This window comes from Diceros bicornis, chromosome 20 (genome assembly GCF_020826845.1).
Source record: "Diceros bicornis minor isolate mBicDic1 chromosome 20, mDicBic1.mat.cur, whole genome shotgun sequence".
Taxonomy (NCBI): Eukaryota; Metazoa; Chordata; class Mammalia; order Perissodactyla; family Rhinocerotidae; genus Diceros; species Diceros bicornis.
Genome location: NC_080759.1, coordinates 29,046,780 through 29,065,851, shown reverse-complemented (window position 1 = coordinate 29,065,851; position 19,072 = coordinate 29,046,780). Strand labels below are relative to the sequence as shown.

General features: G+C 38.4%; 1 protein-coding gene across 3 annotated transcripts; it reads left to right on the top strand.

Annotated features, from left to right (window-relative positions):
• The first annotated feature begins 678 nt into the window (after positions 1–678).
• CARD6 (caspase recruitment domain family member 6) lies at positions 679–18,349 on the top strand. 3 transcript variants are annotated; one of them, XM_058564168.1, is made up of 3 exons: positions 679–1,116; positions 8,759–9,310; positions 14,678–18,349. In XM_058564168.1, exons 1-3 carry the CDS (start codon positions 834–836, stop codon positions 16,954–16,956), a joined length of 3,114 nt encoding a protein of 1,037 aa, XP_058420151.1. In that variant the 5' UTR covers positions 679–833; the 3' UTR covers positions 16,957–18,349. The 3 variants fall into 3 exon arrangements, with proteins under 3 accessions (XP_058420151.1, XP_058420153.1, XP_058420152.1); XM_058564170.1 differs by having other exon boundaries at positions 953–1,040; XM_058564169.1 differs by lacking the exon at positions 679–1,116 and adding an exon at positions 7,959–8,017.
• Positions 18,350–19,072: the final 723 nt, after the last annotated feature.

Below are 19,072 nucleotides of genomic sequence, written 5' to 3'. Positions count from 1 at the left end.
TTCAATTTTCTGCTATTATAAATGATGTTGTAATGCAGATTCTTGCACATACATCTTTGAATATTTGTCTGATTGTTTCCTTAAGGTAATTTCCTAGAAGTGAAATTGCTGGATTAAGGGTATGACTTTATTTGTTTCTGTCTATCAACACTTATTTATTTATTTTTATTTATTTATTTATTTTTATTTGTTTATTTATTTTTTCTTGAGGAAGATCAGCCCTGAGCTAACATCCATGCCAATCCTCCTCTTTTTGCTAAGACTGGCCCTGAGCTAACATCAATGCCCATCTTCCTCTACTTTATGTGGGACGCCACCACAGCATGGCCTGACAAACGGTGCGTAGGTGCGCACTCGGGATCAGAACCTGGGCCGCCAGGAGCAGAGCACGCACACTTAACCACTACCCCATGGGGCCGGCCCCCAACATTTGTTTATTTATTGCTGCGTGTTGCCAGATTTCTCTCCAAAAAGATTTAATCAATTCACATACTTATTATATCACGGATAGAGCTCAGAGCAGAAAATAACTTGTCCAATCTGAAGTTCAAGAGAGACTTCTCAGAGGAGTTGGCCCTGGGGCTGTTTCATGATGTGACTGAGTCATCAAAAGAGCACATAAATAATCTACAGGGAGCCAGGATCTGGGCGGGCTCAGGGCTGGATTCTCCCACTGCCTTGGCTTGTTTGTATGCGCCCTCTCCAACACTAGGCGTCATCGACATACTTAATATCTGCCAAATAGAATTACTCTGCTTTTTTTTAAAACTTGTATTTTTTTTATCTGTTGGAACAATTTGTTAAGTCATTTCCTGGTCTAGAGGAAACAAACAATGGCTGCCGAGAGTGTTTTCTCAGAGATCATAGAAAAAGGCAGGAAAAAGTTACTTGAAATCCTCCAACAAGAGCCTGATTCCATCTTAGACACATTAACCTCTCGGAGGCTGATTTCTGAGGAAGAGTATGAGACGCTGGAAGATATTACAGATCCCTTGAAGAAAAGTCGGAAGCTGTTAATTTTGGTGCAGAAAAAGGGAGAGGTGAGCTGTCAGCATTTTCTCAAGTGTTTGTTTAGCACTTTTCCAGAGTCAGCTAACATTAGGGGCTTAAGGCACGGTAAGTTGAATTTCTACACATTTTTGGGGTAAGAGGGACAAGGCAGATTTCCTGAAAAAAGAAAATTATTGCCTTTTGTTTTCATTTGTCTTTCTCCTGGAGATAATTTTCACTGAAATATGATAAAGGAGAAAAGTGTGCATAATTTAAAAAGCAGGGAACAGTAAATCTCATTGGTTTAGAGGATTGATAATTTTTTGTTCAAACTGTATCCAATACTTGCCGTTGTTTTAGTGCTTGTATAAACTACTCATTGTTCTAGTAGTGACATCCCGAAATAGTCATGGTTGAAAAGAGAATACTGTTAATGATGACGCATCTGGCATTTCTTTATCAAGTAAGTGAATTGACAGTGTCGGGGGAAGAGGAAGAATCTCCCTCTGTCCTTTTCCTTAAGGTTCTTATGGCTGGCCAAATAATTTACAAGACAGGTTAGCAGGAGAAAATAATACCAAGTTTAATAACATGTATACATGGGAGAAAGCAGGGACACTGCGTTTCTCAACACAATAGCAGAAATTCTCATCTTAAATACCATGTTCAGCCAATGACAAAGGAGGATGTTGGGGGTGGGGGGAGTCAGTTACAGGAAATTACCACTAAAGCACAGTAAACAAGAGTAAGGTTATTATGCAGATTTAAGGCCTCACCTTTCACATTGATAAGCCTCTAGAGATGAGGCCATCCCCCCCTCTTCCCAAAACAGAGAGGGAGATACCTTTACAAATGGAGATTTGCCTTATAAATGTAAATGATTGTCTGGCAACTCCTCACAGGGCCATCCAGAGAATGTGGCCAGAGAGACAGAACTTCTGATAAGATGGGCTTGTTGGTGCCTTTTCTATTGTAAACATTTATCCTACATTATCTTTACAGCCATCATGATAGATCTGTTCCAGGAAGGAGCCACCATGTCAAATTCTTTAGGCAGTTAGTGGGGGAGGTCAAATGTCCTCAGAGAAAACAACCAAGGTAAAGAGATAGATTTCAGAGTGGCCAAATCTTGATCTCCCACAGTCCCGCCTTTGAAACTAGAAGTTTCACAGTCCTTTTGAAACTTAAAGAAGTTTCATAGTCCAGAAGCTGAGTTGGTAGATTGTTTCATCTCACTGAACACATTTCTTAGTCCTGATAGTAGATCAGTTCAATTAAGTTCCTTTTGGAAGGTGGTGATGCAGGTGAGCTCTCAAGGTTATGCCTATATTACGGAAGCAAGCAAGCAAGTATTTAATAGAAGCATTTCTGTGTAAACGAAAGAAAAACAAAGTTAATGGTTGGAGCAAGTTGTAAAGCAGTTTCTGAGTTTAGAGGACAGCCAGTTAAGAAGATTTTTAGATGTCAGCATCAAAGCATCTTTTGCAGTTTAAAATGTCTCTGATGATGTCATCGGGTAATCTCTTAAGTTTATATCAAGTCCATCAGCTTCAGTTTGTAAGGCTTCAGGAAAAAGGGCAGGTTCAGTTTTCAGTGATTCCAAATGAAAATGATGGAAAAAATCAAAAACGTTAGTTTGGATATCTGTAGCCAGATATTTCAGGAGACTAGAAGAAATCAGGATCCAGTCCAGTCAACCGATATAAAACAAAAACCTCAAAAGACAATTAACAAAACTAGGATCTAATATCTGCAAATGTATACTATAGTTTTTACTGAAATACAATTTTTCTCTCTAAAATCACCCTCATTTTCATTAAGATAGCAAAATTAAAACTAACTAGTTTGCAAAATAAGTCTAGTTCCAATAGAGTTGACCCAATTATTTACATAAGTACAGCAAGAATAGCAATTGATCACATAGGCTCTTTTAAATCTGCTTTGCTGGAACTTTTTATAAGGAATCTCACATTGAACTTCAAAGGCCTCTTGAGGCCAAGAAAGCCAAGCCAAGGATTTTGTCATCAGACTTCGCCTGTAATACCTACAGATTTGGGTGAATTCCTCTCTTCTGAGGTTCCCCCCAAAAATTTCAAGGTTCCTTGTACCTGCCAGATAAGTGACATTCTTTACTTATCCTGGTAAGTGCTGCTTGGAACATAAGGTACCAGGCCAATATTTCCATGTGGCTTTATTCCATAAAGTCCAATCTTCATTCCTCAAAAGCTGTATGGTTATATCGCAAATATGATGTTCCAGTCACAACCTTGGTAATATAACCAGTGTTTCCAATTGTGTCCTGTTATAAGGAGAACAGATTCTTATTGAACTTATGCAAATAACTATATTGCCATGAAAACAACAATACTCACTTACTACAAGTTTCCAAATCCCGGAGGGATCAGGTAGAGAGAAAAAGATAAATATTTCAATTTTACTTACAAAAGTATCATTTACCAAATTGCTATAAGTCATAGCTAGCTCAGGAGAAAAGAGAAAAAGTTTTCCTTAAATCTGAAAAAAACAAAACATTAAAAATTCAGCAATACTTCAAATGAAAAATCATAAAAATTATAATCATCCTTATCATTTCATTCAGTCCTGTGTAATCCATTCTTGATCCCAATCTTTTTGTTAGCAGCTTCATGAAGTTATCAGTCTCTCCATCAGATTTCTGTAATTTCTTGCCAAGTTCAGTTTTATGATCAGAAAGTTTGTCAGAAACCTGTGTTCCAGTGTAAATGTCAGAGTCCTTTCCATGAAGTTTTTTTTGAAGTTTAAACATTTTGCAAAAGCATTAGAGCAAAGAAATGTCTGTAAACAACAAGACCTCAAAATGGCAATTGACAGAGAAATTTGGTTAATTTTGTGACATACAACACTTTAAAATAATAATAACCAGAATTATGACTGATAACCAGGACAGATCAGATTTTCAGTAATGTTATACAATTTTAAAACACCTACATCAATAACATTTACCCACAAAATACCACCTAAGCAGGCTTATCATCACTTGTCTGACAATGCTTTCCATGTAATTTAACATACTGAATAAGCCTAATAAGTTTAGTATCTTTCTCTTTATAGAAAGAGAGCAAATTTCTTTGAGAAGTTCCAGGGCCCTTTGAAAATTCTCAAAGAAAAAAGTAAAAAAAGACTTTATTTAAGATATGAATTTTGGGGAGCTTGTCAAAAATATGAAAAGTCAAGGCAAACAGAGCACTAACAGTCCAAAAAGCCTTAATAGAGAGACCTCAGTCTTTTGAACACAGGAAATTATTTTAACAGGTTTTTTTTTTTAGGTAGACTTACTCAAAGGTAAAGAAAAATCTTTTATAACCTCTTTATCAAGTTCAAGAAAATCATCCTTTTAAGAGAAATAAGACCAAATTATAATTTTGTATGAGCTTACTTCTGATATTAAAACTCATTTACTTAATTAAATTCATTTTAATCTTAGCCAACTTGACCATGCAAAAACTCCTTTTCCAGAATTCCTCTTCCACAAACCTTCTATAACTTTCTTTTTACATTTAGAATTTGTCCCATGTCTTTCTTTTCCCTCCTAGTACTTGAGGACAAATTTATCTTTCTTAATCAATCAAACAAAATATTTCCATTCTTTGTTCCTTCTTTATACATCTTACTTTCCTTGTACACAGACACATTTTTCTTAATATTTAGTAGCTTTAATCACATATACTAATTAGAAATTTTAACCCTTAGAAACCTTAATTTGTAAGTAAAAATTAAGTAAACAATTATAAACTTTCTTTTACATTAGTATCTTGTGGCTTGGAAAATTTATAAACACTTTATAATTTCTAGAAATATGTTACTTTATAGTACAATCTTTTAATAAAACACATGTTTACCAATAGATCCAAAACACCTTTTAGTTTTCCTGTAATGAAAAGCCAAAAGTAGACAAATGTACATTTAGTAATCAATGTCTAATATCTTATGTTATTTGGAAATGATCTACTCAACTGAATTTTTATCATAAAATTTAGCAAAACTCTAAAATTTTAAGTCACCAAAAAGAGTTTGGAAGCTGTAACCACCATAACACATAATTATTGTTTAAAGTTCATCTAACATTCATCTTTTTCACAACTATTTAGTTACTTATTCCCAATAATTATTTAGATTGCCTATAAGACTTCATAAGACCTTAGATAAAATTAGCCATCATTTAAATTACTATTTTTGTTAACCAGTTCTGTAATAGAAATAACATCAGTTTTTTGTACAAAAGTTCATGTAAATTTCATCACCTCTTATACCTTTAAACATAGTTATCATTAAGATTTTTATCAATAGGTCTTGGTCTTCTAATTTTGGACAAGAGAAGCATTCCCAGTCAGACATTTTAAAACATACTCAGGCAAAGTTGATGTAACCTCTTTATATAAAATTAGCTCAAACATTCCAACCTTTATAATCTTATCAACACTTACACTTTTACGTGTTCTCAATTCAATTGTAACCTGAGTCAAGGTCTTAAGGCTAGTCAAATTTTTCCCTTCCTTTTTCTGGCCTTTTCTTAGGTACCAAATAAATAATTATGTGAGAGCTCTCAAAACATTTTTTTCCCCCAATTTAGAAGTTTTCCCAATTCAAAGGATCCGTCGTCTGGCCCTTGACGAGTAGGATCTTCATTTGTATATTTATTCCAATAGTGACTCAATCCAATAAGCCTTTTTAAGGAAAGACCCGGTGGTAACTTTCCACGCTTAGAATAAATCTTTACCATGGACGAAAGAGGCGTCCCTGGTGAGGGTGCAGATGATGTAGCCCCCATGATCCACAGAATTCACTCCCAAAGATATTCAGAGAAAGTAAAGACCTTCGTTGCACAGGCGGTAAGGAAGGTGTCTCTGGTCTCCCACAATAGTGTGGGACGCCTCCAGCCACAGACCCGCTAATCTGTGACACCGGGCAGGCGATACTGGAATGGGATTTTTCCAGCACTAACAAGCAATGAAGGTTAAGACGACAAAAGCCCTTATGGACTGGGCCCTTTATGACAAACTCCCCTGAGAGCTTGGCACAGCCGGACAAAGAGACAGTTCGGAACCCCAGTCTACTCCACTGGCCACCAAGGTGCACTCCGGTAAATGCATCTTCCGTATGGTGGAGACCAAGGAGAATATTCTCACTGGTCACAAAGCCAAGTTCTCAGGACACAGAACAAGACAGAGACTACTCTGGGAGGACAAGGGATCAAGATCAAAACCAAGAGTACTCTACCAAATTTAAACCAAGAGTCACTGAAAGCACAAGAAACTAGTTTCCCAAATATTTTCTCCTGCCAATCTAAATTTAGAAAGAGAAAAAATTCTCACCACTTCCTTCCGCCGGACCCCGCAGATAGAGATTCCGGGAGGCTGATGCGGTGAGAAGTCTTACCTTTTGCCGGCTTTCATCGGGCGTTCCCGTATCTCATCATCTGCAGTAGTCCAAGGAGAAGGCAGGTCTTCCAGCCAGAGAAGGCAACTTGCCAACCAGTGTGGCTCCTGGCAACTATGCCAAAACTGTCAGGGGAAGAGGAAGAATCTCCCTCTGCCCTTTTCCTTAAGGTTCTTATGGCTGGCCAAATAATTAACAAGACAGGTTAGCAGGAGAAAATAATACCAAGTTTAATAACACGCATACATGGGAGAAAGCAGGGACACTGCGTTTCTCAACACAATAGCAGAAATTCTCCTCTTAAATACCATGTTCAGCCAATGACAAAGGAGGATGTTGGGGGTGGGGGGAGTCAGTTACAGGAAATTACCACTAAAGCACAGTAAACAAGAGTAAGGTTATTATGCAGATTTAAGGCCTCACCTTTCACATTGATAAACCCCTAGAGATGAGGCCATCCCCTCCTCTTCCCAAAACAGAGAGGAAGATACCTTTACAAATGGAGATTTGCCTTATAAATGTAAATGATTGTCTGGCAACTCCTCGCAGGGCCATCCAGAGAATGTGGCCAGAGAGACAGAACTTCTGATAAGATGGGCTTGTTGGTGCCTTTTCTATTGTAACATTTATCCTACATTATCTTTACAGTCATCATGATAGATCTGTTCCAGGAAGGAGCCACCATGTCAAATTCTTTAGGCAGTTAGTGGGGGAGGTCAAATGTCCTCAGAGAAAACAACCAAGGTAAAGAGATAGATTTCAGAGTGGCCAAATCTTGATCTCCGACAACGGATATTAACAACCCCAAAACCAAAAACTGCATCTTTCACTTAGTATAGCCATTTTGAAAATACAGGAAAAATAATTTTTAGTATATATATAGGGCAGATCAGTAACTTCATTCTCTCTGTAATGAGAATGCCAGCAGAACTCTGGTTTTCTGCAGCAATTCAAATGCTGAGACTTCAATGTTCAAAGATAACTAGTGGCAGATGAGGGAGTAATTTTTCCAGAATAGGTTGTTTAGCAAATCTGCAGATTACCACTAGAGGCAGGTGTAGCTCTTTTTCTAGTAATCTAAAGAATATTGAAGGTTATTTTAGCAGATATTAGAGGAGTAGAGGCTCAGATAAAAAGGTTAGTGTTAATGGTCTTGTCGGGGGAAGAGGGAGAATCTCCCTTCGCCCTTTTCCTTAAGGTTCTTATGGCTGGCCAAATAATTAACAAGACAGGTTAGCAGGAGAAAGTAATACCAAGTTTAATAACATGTATACATGGGAGAAACTCAGAAATGAGCAACTTGTCCCTCTGTCTAAGCTCCTTGCTTAAGTATTCCAGCTAAAGGCGAGGAGCGTGTTGGGGGTGGGTAGTGGCCTGGGACTTCAGAGGGCAGGAGGACAATTCTTTTTGGGGTCATCTATAGATAATGTGGTCAGGGAGAGACAGAGTTTTTTGATAAAAGAGGCTTGGTGCCTTTGCTATTGTAACCTCTATCCTACATTATCTTTATAGCCATCATGATAGAAGATCTGTTCCAGGAAGGAGCCACCATGTCAAATTCTTTAGGCAGTTAGTGGGGGAGGTCAAATGTCCCTCAGAGAAAACAATCAAGGTAAAGAGATATATTTCAGGGTGGCCAAATCTTGATCTCCCACAGTCTCTAATGTAGGACAAGGTGTGCATGTTTAAAGAAATAGGTCTTATTATTTGTAGGCCTTACAATTCCAAATCAGAGCTGTTTGCTTCCTGATTAGTAATTATTAGGGTCGGGCCAGCCCCATGGCTTAGCAGTTAAGTGCGCGCGCTCCGCTGCTGGCGGCCCGGGTTCAGATCCCGGGCGCGCACCAATGCACTGCTTCTCCGGCCATGCTGAGGCAGCGTCCCACATACAGCAACTAGAAGGATGTACAGCTATGCCATACAACTATCTACTGGGGCTTTGGGGGGAAAATAAATAAATAAATAAAATTACAAAGAAATTATTAGGATCAGATTTTATTAGCAACGGCCCTAGGAAGTCTCAGCTAGTTTTGGGTCACAATAAATCCACAAATAAGCACTGTCCATAGGATTCATATTTTCTGTTTCACTGATTTAACCTTTATGTTTGCTCTGAGATACTCAAAATTTTGAGCAAGGCAGGAGTGTGATCTGATTTTTTTCCAGTGGGAGAAAGTTCTGACAGATGACTTGTTGCCATTTATGTAGGAGGCGGTAGGCGTTTTGTCCTTCAGTGAAATAAAGAGAAGAGATGATGCTTTGAGGCCTTGGAAATTCAAGTTGTTATAAAATTTCCTTTTGTTTATTTGGAAAAACAAAACAAAAACCTCCAAAACTTTCTTGTTCTTTTCAGAATATTTACAACATAATACAGAACCTCCTCAATCTATGAAGGTAATCAAGAATTCAGATGTTTCTTTTCTTGGAGAGAAACAGCCTGAGAATCCTGAGACCATAGTTCCTGTCAGAGAGAAAGAACACTGGGATTTGGAAACCTCTGAGTCTTTCAGGGACAACAAAACTAGTTATAGGGAAACCGCTTGGTCCTCAAGGGAAAATGAGAAGGAATACAACACACCAAAAGTCACATTGCCATATTCTGTCGAGAATGATGAATATGCATTTCCAGCGACTATTGAGTGTTTAGAGGATGGACAGAGGTATGAGGAGCCAGATGATTCTTTATACCTAGGAGAAGAGGAATATCTAGAATCTGTTGGATACCCTGAAGATGCAGAAATCACTGTGGAAGAGGAGGATTATGATGACCCAGAGTACACCGTCTATGGTGGCAAAGAGGACTCTGCATGTTCAGAAACCACGGAGTTCTCCGATGAAGAACAGGGTTATGAGGATTCAGAAACCGGCATGTCATTGGAGAAGGAAGAGGAGAAAAGTATGGAAGGTAGGAGAATGATGTGTGTATAGTTAGGCAACAACTTATTTTTAGTTTGCCATGATGTAATGGGAAGAGGGGATGAAGAAGGGCACCATATGTCAGCAGAAAAGCAGCTATTCAAATTCCTTCTCTAATCTGGAATTTCCTCAGAGGTGGGTGTTGACAGAGAAGAGGACTCAGGACCTAGGAAATGGTGGACAGTATAAGAAAAGTAAATAGTAGTTGTCAGATTGTAGGTTTCTGCAGTCACTTCTATCATACATATAAGAAGTTACTAACCACTAATTTAGGTGTTACCTTCTATTCCTCAGATTAATCCTCTTTAGTCATTTTAGAGCCTTCATGACCAATGCGATATGAGGATTATGGGCCTAACTATTGAAGGAGAGGAGAGGAGTTTGTGGTGAATGGATAAAATCTCCAAATATTGTTATTTGGCTTGATCCAGTCCATATATTGCCATCTTGATGAGGGAAATTGTATCAGTATCTTGAATTTGAATATTTCTTAATGAAAATTCAAAATACGAGAAATGCTTCGTTTGGAGAGATATTGTCTCTCCAAAGAAACATCACCAAGTTCTGAGTAGACAATGGAAAGGTAACTACCATCTCACCTTCAGTCCAAATCCTGGGGATTCATATCCAGTTCTGGGTAGGAAAAGAGTGATTTCCTCCTTAGCACATCTTGTATTAGTTTGCTAGGGCTGCTGTAGCAAAGTACCACAAACTGGGTAGCTTAAACAATAAACAACAGAAATGTATTTTCTTAGTTTGAAGGCTAGAAGTCTGAAATCAAGGTATCTACAGGGTTGGTTCCTTCTGAAGGCTGTAAAGAAGAATTTGTTTCAACTTCTGGTGGTTTGCTGGAAATCTTTGGCATTCTTTGGCTTGTAGAAGCATCCCCTGGATCCGCCTTCATTTTCATGTGGTTGTCTCTGGGTGCTTGTCTCTATGTCCAAATTTCCCCTTTTTATAAGGACACCAGTCATATTGGATTAGAGTTCCTCCTAATGACCTCATCTTAACTAATTACATCTGTAATGACTCTATTTCCAAATAACTTTACATTCTGAGGTATTGGGGGTTAGTATTTCAAGATATGAATTTGAGGGGTACATAATGCAACCCATAACACAATTCTTGCCACACCCCCATCCCCTCCCAATACATAGTTGCTTTTAGGGCTCATTCTTACTTTTTATTTATTTATATATTTCAGTTGTTGCATAAGGTTGAATTAATTAATTATTCATTACATAATATCATCATTATTCTGCAAAAAGCCTCTTTTGTTTATCTATTCCATTTTTTCTTTATTCCCATTCCCATTCACCTTCCTCCATAGGTAACATTCTAATATTATAATGTGTTTATTGCATGTTATTGTTTTGTTTACATGATTTTTTTTTCTGTATTATTTTTTGCTGCAATAATGTTACATAATAAAGCATTTCAAAATTAGGGTCACTTAAAACAATGAGAATGAATTATTGTTCATGTGTCTGTAGTTGGCTGGGCAGTTTTTCTGGTCTCCCCGGGGTTTACTCTTGTGTTTATCATCAGCTGACTATAGGCTCATCTCTCTTCTTCTAGTAGGCTAGCCTGGTCTTGTTCTCAGACTACATGGGGCATATTCTTATGGTGAAGGGAGAGATGTAAAAGAGAGAGAAGGAGACAGAGAGAGAGAGAAGGCACTAAAGAGAAAGAGAGAGACAGAGTAGTGAAGGCCTTTTGAGGCTTAAGCTCAGAACTATCATGCTGTCTGTATTAGTTTCCTGGGGCTGCCACAATAAAGTACTACAAAAGGGTGGTTTAGAACAACTGGAGATGTATTGTCTCCCGATTATGGAGGCCAGAAGTCTAAAACCAAGGTCTTAGCAGGGTCATGCGCTCTCTGGGCATTAGGGAAGGCTCTGTTCCAGCCCCCTCTCCTAGCTTCTGGTAGCCTCAGGTGTTCCTTGGCTTGTAGATGACCATCTTCTCTCTGAGTCTTCAAATCATTTTCCCTTTTTATAAGAATACCAGTCAGATTGGATTAAGGTCCACCCTAATGAACTCATTTTAACTTAATGACCTCTGTAAAGACCTTATTAACAAATAAGGCCACATTCTGAGGTACTGGAGACTTCAATATATCTTTTGGGGGGGAGACACAATTCAATCCATAACACCATCACTTCTTCCACATTCTCTTGGCCAAAGCAAGTCACAAGCCAATGTGGATTCAAGAGTTGGGGAAAAATAGACTCCACTTCTTGCAAAGTAATATTGAAAAAGATATGGGTACCAGAAAGCCATTAATTGGGGATATTTTTGCAATCAATCTAACACCTTTAGAAAAACAGGTCAAGAAAAGTATCAGTAATAGTGTACTTATGACCTGCAATGTAAGCCTCATGGCTACCATCCACTCTAGTTGACTGGAGGCATGTGGCTATCCTCCATCTCTTTCCTCTGTAATATTTGTCTATCCAGCTGGGAACTTTAAAAAAAAAAATCCAAATGCATCTGACTGAAAGGAGAAGGATCTTCATGCTTTTTGTCATATTGAATTCCATGCCAAAAAAAAATCTCAGTGTCAAATCAAAGTCTCAGGAATGCTTAAGGCATTGCCTTGTGTGTTCTGCACTGTATAAGGTCAACTTGTACACAGACTATATCAATCAATTCCCTTCTGTTCCAGCTTATAGTTGGGGTCAGCCAATGGTAGGAACCCATATATTTACCATTTCCTGTGCCCCTCCTTTCTTCCTGAAGATTCAAGTTTTAATTTAATGTTGCTTCCCTTTAGCCTGAAGAATTTTATTCATTATTTCTTTTAGTGCAGGTCTGCTGCTGATAAATTTTCTTAGCTTTTGTTTATTGAAAAATGTCTTTATTGTTTCTTCATTCCACGATATTTTTGCTGGGTATAGAATTGTAGATTGGCAATTTTTTGCCTTCAGCACTTTATGGATGTCATTCTTCTGTCTTTTGGCTTCCATCGTTTCTTCAGTCTTTAGTCACTTTATCATTGTTCCCCTGAAAGTGTTGTGTCATTTTTCTTCTGGTTGATTTTAAGATTTTTTCTTAAAATTTTTTCAGCAGTTGACTCTGATGTGTCTAGGTGTGTTCTTCTTTGTTTTCATCTTCCTTAGGGTTTGCAGAGTTTGTGAATCTAAAACTTTTTTTTTTTTTTTACCAAATTTGGAAGATTTTCAGCTGTTATTTATCCAAATATTTTTTGTTTCACTTGCTTCCTTCTTTTGTTTTGAGACTCCAAGTATGTGCATGTTAGAGTTTTTTATATTGTTCTATAGGTTCCTGAGTCTCTGTTCATTTTTTTAAAAATATTTTTTCTCTCTATTCTTTAGACTGGATCATTTCTATTGCTATATCTTTAAGTATACTGAATTTTTCTTCTGTCATTTCCAATCTGCTTTTAAGTCCATCTACTGATGGACTTTTTAAAAAGTTCAGATACTATGATTTTTAATTTTAGAATTTCCATTTTTTTAATACTTTCTATTTTTTCCTGAGAATTCCTATTTTATCTTTCGTTATGGGATTATTTTATTTTACATTCTTGAGAACAGTTACGATAGCTGCTTTAAAATTCTTATATGCTAAATTCAACATATTGGTCATCTTAAAGTCAGTCTCCATTGACTGAGCATGGGTTACCTTTCCTGTTTTTTCTGTGTCTATTAACTTTGGATTGTGTCCTAAACATTGCATATGATTGGTTGTAGAGACTCTGGATTGTTAAATTTCCCCAAACAATCTTGTTTTTTATGGTCTGTTTTAGTTCCCAGTTAACCTGACTGGACTCAAATGCAAAATTCAGTCTCCTTTCAGTGGGTTGCAGCTGAAATCTCTGATCATTTCTTTTTGCCTTAGCTGAGCTATTTTTCATGAATTTTTAATTTACAAAAATGGTATGGGGTTCTAGAGATTATTGTTTCTTACTTTCTTCATCCAGGTCTGTGCTTATTAAATATATCATTGCTGTGTATACATGTACACTCATGTGCTGCATAATGAAGTTTTGGTCCATGATGGACTGCACATATGGCAGTGATCCTATAAGATCAGTGCCATATAGTCTAGGTGTATAGTAGGCTACACCATCTAGGTTTGTGGAAGTACACTCTGTGATGTTTGCACAACAACAAAATTGCCTGACACATTTCTCAGAACATATCCCCGTCAAGTGACACGACTGTACTCTGTTGCTTCTAACCACTCCACAGTAGCCTCGTTATTACCCTGTCAACACTAGACATCTGGCCTGGGCTGTGTAAGTACTGATTTCACTGCTGAAGAAGCAGAGAATTGTTGTCCTAAGGCAAAGTAGAGGACAGGCAAGAGCAGAACTTAAAAGCTTTCCTGTAACCTGTCCTCTCACTGCCTTCTCTGGGAACCCTTCACGGTAGCCTCAACTCCTCCCTCACCTTCTTACCCCAACACATATATGAGTTCAAGCAACTTTCAAACTAACTAAGGATTTCTTAGAGTTACTTTTGTTAATTCTTGATATCCATACTTTTCTCTCACTTTCATTGTTTCTTCTAGGCTATTTTTACAGGGGATCCAAGAAGCTTATGCTAACTTGCTATCCATCAGGAGCAGAAAATGCTCTCTGATCTTCTTCTGTACTAGGCACTATCTCTGTATTCCCAAGAAGTGGTTAGGAGATATATTAGAAAATAGGAAATCAGAAGAAATTAGATACAACATGTAAATTCTGAGAAAACTTTAATGGAAATAAAATCTTCCATTTCTCCAAACTTTAGCAAGAAATACATTTAAGAAAGAAATCAGTATTAACCTAGAGAATTCTTCATGCATCTGTATAATGAAGAATTAGCAAGGTTTTTCATTGCTGCATACAAACATTAGCCAAAAAATTGGAAAACTGAAATCATCATCAGTAGACAATGGTTAAATAAATAATGGTCTATGCAAACCATGAAATATGATGGATTAGCTAAAATGAATTAAGTAGAGCTGTATGCATACATAGTGACATGGAAGAATTTGCAAGGAATACTATTAAGTGAAAAGAAGTTGAAGAATCATTTGTTTAGTATAATTTCATTTATGTAAAATAAAATAGCATCCAGTAAGCCAAACTGTACATTTCTATATATGCATGCATACTTATGTGCTTACATAGAAAAAGGACAGTAAGGAAACATACCATACCACATTCACATATCTCTTAGAAGGAAAGCGGAATTGGCAGAGCAGGAAAAGGAAACTTTGGCTTTATTTGTATTGTTTCATCTTTTTGCAATGAAAATGTCAATTACTTATTTAATTTTAAAAGTCAGTGAAGGAAGCTTAGATGCTGAACGTGACAGTCACTGAGTATCTTTTTTTCCCACAGAAAGAAAAAAGGTGTTTAAAGATGTCCTGTTGTGTTTGAACATGGATAGAAGCAGAAAGCTTCTGCCAGATTTTGTTAAACAATTCTCGTTAGATCGAGGGTGTAGGTGGACACCTAAGACTCCAGCAGACTTAGCCTGGAATTTCCTGATGAAAGTTCAAGCAATGGATGTGACAGCCAGAGATTCAGTCCTCGGACATAAGGTTCTGGGTGAGGATAGCAAAGGGGAATTGCTGACTGGAGTAGAGAATTTGGAAATTAGAGACTTACAAACCATTAATCCCCTTGATGTCCTTTGTGCCTCTATGCTGTGTTCAGACATCTCCTTGCAACGCGAAGTCATGTCAAACATGTATCAATGCCAGTTTGCTCTTCCCTTGCTACTGCCAGATGTAGAAAACAGCAAAAGCATTTTAATGCTGGGGGCCATGAAGGACATTGTGAAGGAGCAGTCACCACAGTCTTCAGGAGGGCCTACGAGGGATGCAGAAAAGTTTCTGACTCTCACGAAGATGCCTGTCATCTCTTTTGTGCGTCTAGGATCCTGTAGCTTCTCCAAGTCCAGAATCCTCAACACACTGTTCAGCCCTGCCCAACTGAAGTCACACAAAATCTTTGTTCAAAAGGATTTGCCTGTTCTGGTGCTTCCCCGGCAAATCTCTGATGGCCTGGTTGAGATAACATGGTGTTTTCCTGATAGCAACAGCCTAAAGGAAAACCCTAGTTTTTTCCAAAAGCCTGTTGCTGTGACCAACCTTCGTGGAGATCTACAAAGTTTTTGGACACAGTTTGGTTTCTTGATGGAAATTTCCTCAGCTATGTTTTTTTTCACTGATTGCCTAGGTGAGAAGGAATGGGACCTGCTAACATTTTTAGGAGAAGCTGCCATTGCAAAATGCTACTTTGTCCTCAGTCCCCGGGCCAGGGAGAGTGAAGAGGCTCAGATTTTCCAGAAGATCCTGCAGTTGAAGTCATCACAGCTACTGTTTTGGGAGGAGGAGGAAGCGGGGGAGAGACAGAACGTGGAGGCCCTTCAAGGTGCCCTCCAGGAAGTGATGTTGTCTTCACTCAGATATGTGTCTGTGGAGGACATGGCCTCCTTGGCCAGGGAGTTGGGGATCCAGGTAGACCAAGACTTTGAGAACGCTCAAGGAAGTCAAGTTTTCCATGGTGAAAACTTGGCTGCAACAGCTGAAGATGAGGGACAGCAAAGGTACGGTCAGCCAAAAAGCTCATCTGAACACCCAGCTGAGATGCCTATAAGAGAGCCTGGGGCTAGATGTGAGGTCAGCCAGAATCTCCAACTCACCCCAGTATTTGTACCTCATCTGGCAAACTACTTTCCTTTACCAAGCAGAATCAGAGGTAATTTTAACCATGTTTCTTTGAAAGCCCCCTGGGTTATGGGCTCCCGCTTTGGGTCAGAGCAGAAGTCTAAGGGGTTCCCTCCTTCACCCTTTCAGAATACAAGGGCCTATAGTCAAGGTAAAAATTTTGGGATTCGATACTTCCCACCCCAGAGATTTTATTCACATGAGAGGTTCATGAAATTTCCGAGAACTGCTCAGGGATGTCACATTGACGGAACAATTGGGAGACCACCAAGACCCATTTCTCAGCAAGTACAGGCCTGGCCTGAGAGACCACAGACAATGAGATATCTTAAAGGGTTTAGGGCAGTGGTCTCCCAGGTAGGTCACCTCCATTCCCTGGGTTCACAGCCAGCAGGAACAGTTGGGAAGTCACAGCCTCGACAAGCCAGCGCGCAGGGAACACAGCTAACTGAAGCAATTGGGAAACTTCTGAGAACAACGTCCCATATTGAAGATCCTCACCCTCAAGGGTTTCAACCAGCAGAAGCCATACAAAACCCCATAAGACCTGCCTCTCAGCAAGGAGCCAAAATAAAGACGCAAAGTGAGCCTTCAAATCCAGCTTTCCAAACAAGATCCCATCTCATGTCCAACAGCAAATATTTACCTCGCCCTCAGTTCAAATCCAATCAGCCCAAGCCATCCCAGGTCAAGCACTCCCAGCCCAAACCCTCCCAATCTGTGCCCTCTCAACCCAAACCCACTCAAACAAAACCCACTCAGCCCCAGCCCTCCCAAGCTAAACCCTCTCAAAAACCCACTCAACCCAAGCCATACCAGCCCTGGTCCTCCCAATCTAAGCCTTCTCAGCCAAGACCCACTCAACTCAAGTCATCTCAGACCAATCCTTCACAGGCTAAGGCATACCACCCAAGAGCAGGGCCCAAGAGGACAGGGAAGCATTAAAGTGCTTACTCCAGAGACCTATGAAATATATCCTTTACCCAGGCCATTCCTATCATAGAGTAACCATGAAGAACAGTGGCAGTGATGGTAAGGGACTACTGTCATTAGAACTACAGATAAAAGATACGTACAGCCTAATTGTATATCATTAAAATATCTGTAAGAATTGTATCCCTAACCAAGAGGAAAAACATAAAAAAGAATTAAGAATAGAATCAACCAGTAAATAAATGAATTGAATCCGACCTTGAGTATTAGATAATATATAACCTGAATTGAGGGAGTGGATGCTGTGAGACAACCCCATTTGGAGAAGAATGGGATTGGAGTCTCTAATCGCCAAGTGACCATAAATAGGGCTCAGGTTGTCCCAGTGTTGCAGGAAAAACTGCCCTAGATGTTGGCTGCTCCAGGGGTGCCTTGGTCGAAATTTTTTGGTTCAATATCAGCCAATAAGCAGATAAACCTGTTTATTTGGGATGTTTAAATCAATTTGCTTCTGAGAATGACGCCAATTTGTTTGGATGATAAAACTCATTTGACCCTTACTGTATAGAAATCAAAGAAATTAATTATTTTGCATTAACTTTAGGTATGATCTGTGTATGTTTCATATTTAAAATATTTGTAATAGTTAAGATATTTGGCTTATTAGAGGATCTGATATATTAGCTTCATGATTCCAACTTGAAATGTGTAATTGAGTTTTTAATTTTAGAGTTGTGTTTTTTTAAGTTGAAAAGATTAAGATAGGTTTATAAAGTTTGTGAAAAGCATTGAAATGTTTGAGAACTTAGGATTTACAGAATTTATAATAATAATTTATTAGATTCATCTTTGTTCTAAACATTTGGATAAGTCCTGTAGTTAGATGCATTAAGTAAAAATAATATATTAAATTTAAAATATTTAAGTGAAGTTTAATTGTTTGTAAATGACACCAAATATTAATAAAAGGTCTCTTTAAAGGTAGATGTTAAAATTCACTAGATTTAGAAATAGAATAATAAGATTTGTAAATTGAACTAAAAGCCTTTTGAATTTGTTACTTTTGTAAAATTAATATTAATTTTAAGTACTAAAATAGCCCCCAGTAGTCTTTTCTGGGTAAAAAAAAATTGCCTTCAAGGACACAAAAAAAATCACTTTGACAAATGGATGAGAACTGATCTTTGAAAAGCAATAATCAATCTCTGAGAACATTCTCATAGTACAACACGTATCTTTCATTTGTGCGTGTATTAAACAATCAACATTGAGTATTTACAGGGTATTCAATCTCTCTAAAGGTTATCGTAAATAAGAGTGAAGAAAGAAATAGAAGACCAAACGGGTCAATTTTATCTCTGTCTTTTAGCGAGAGACAATCATAAGAACTAGTTCATAACTATAAAGTCTTTGGTGTAAAAGCAGAGTTTCTCAACTGAAAATAATCTTTTTTGTTGTTTAAACTTTTTAATAGTCATGATGTTTTTTAAAACCTTTCTCTGAATCATTCTTCAAGATTAGTTCCTCGAGGATAGAACCTGTTGGGTTCTTGTCACCAACGGATTTTTATCAGTCTGGGTGTTGACATTACACATATGGCACATTCAAATCAGACAATTTGAGGAGAGGTTAATAAAGGGACCATTTATAAAGGGATGGGCGAGATGTAAAAACAGCAGAAAGATGAGCACAGTACTCTGGCTCTAGTAAAAGCGGGGCACGTTACCGCCCCAAGATCTGAAGTGCGGAAGAATGCTTTCCCCAATCAGAGGAGCTGTCTGAAAAGGGTCTTGGGTCTGGTTGGTTGAGGAGTATCGCTGCCTGCAGTGACCTGCAGGGAAGAATCCCAGGAGACAAATATCTACCCTCTACCTCCCATCTGCGGGTGTATCCCTTAGGCCAAACCCAACCAGAAACCAGCGAAGAGCAGCGCCTCTAGGCAGTTCACGTAGGTCAGCCTTTTAGGGTTTGGAGCAGAGTGCAGAGTGGATTTGGAGGGGCAAACAGTAGATACCCAGCAGATTGCTCCCTTTCCATTCCATTCTTCCTTCCTTTTCTCTTCTTTTTTCCTTTCTTCTCTCACATTTATTTATCAAGCATCTATTATGTACAAGGCATTGGACTAGGA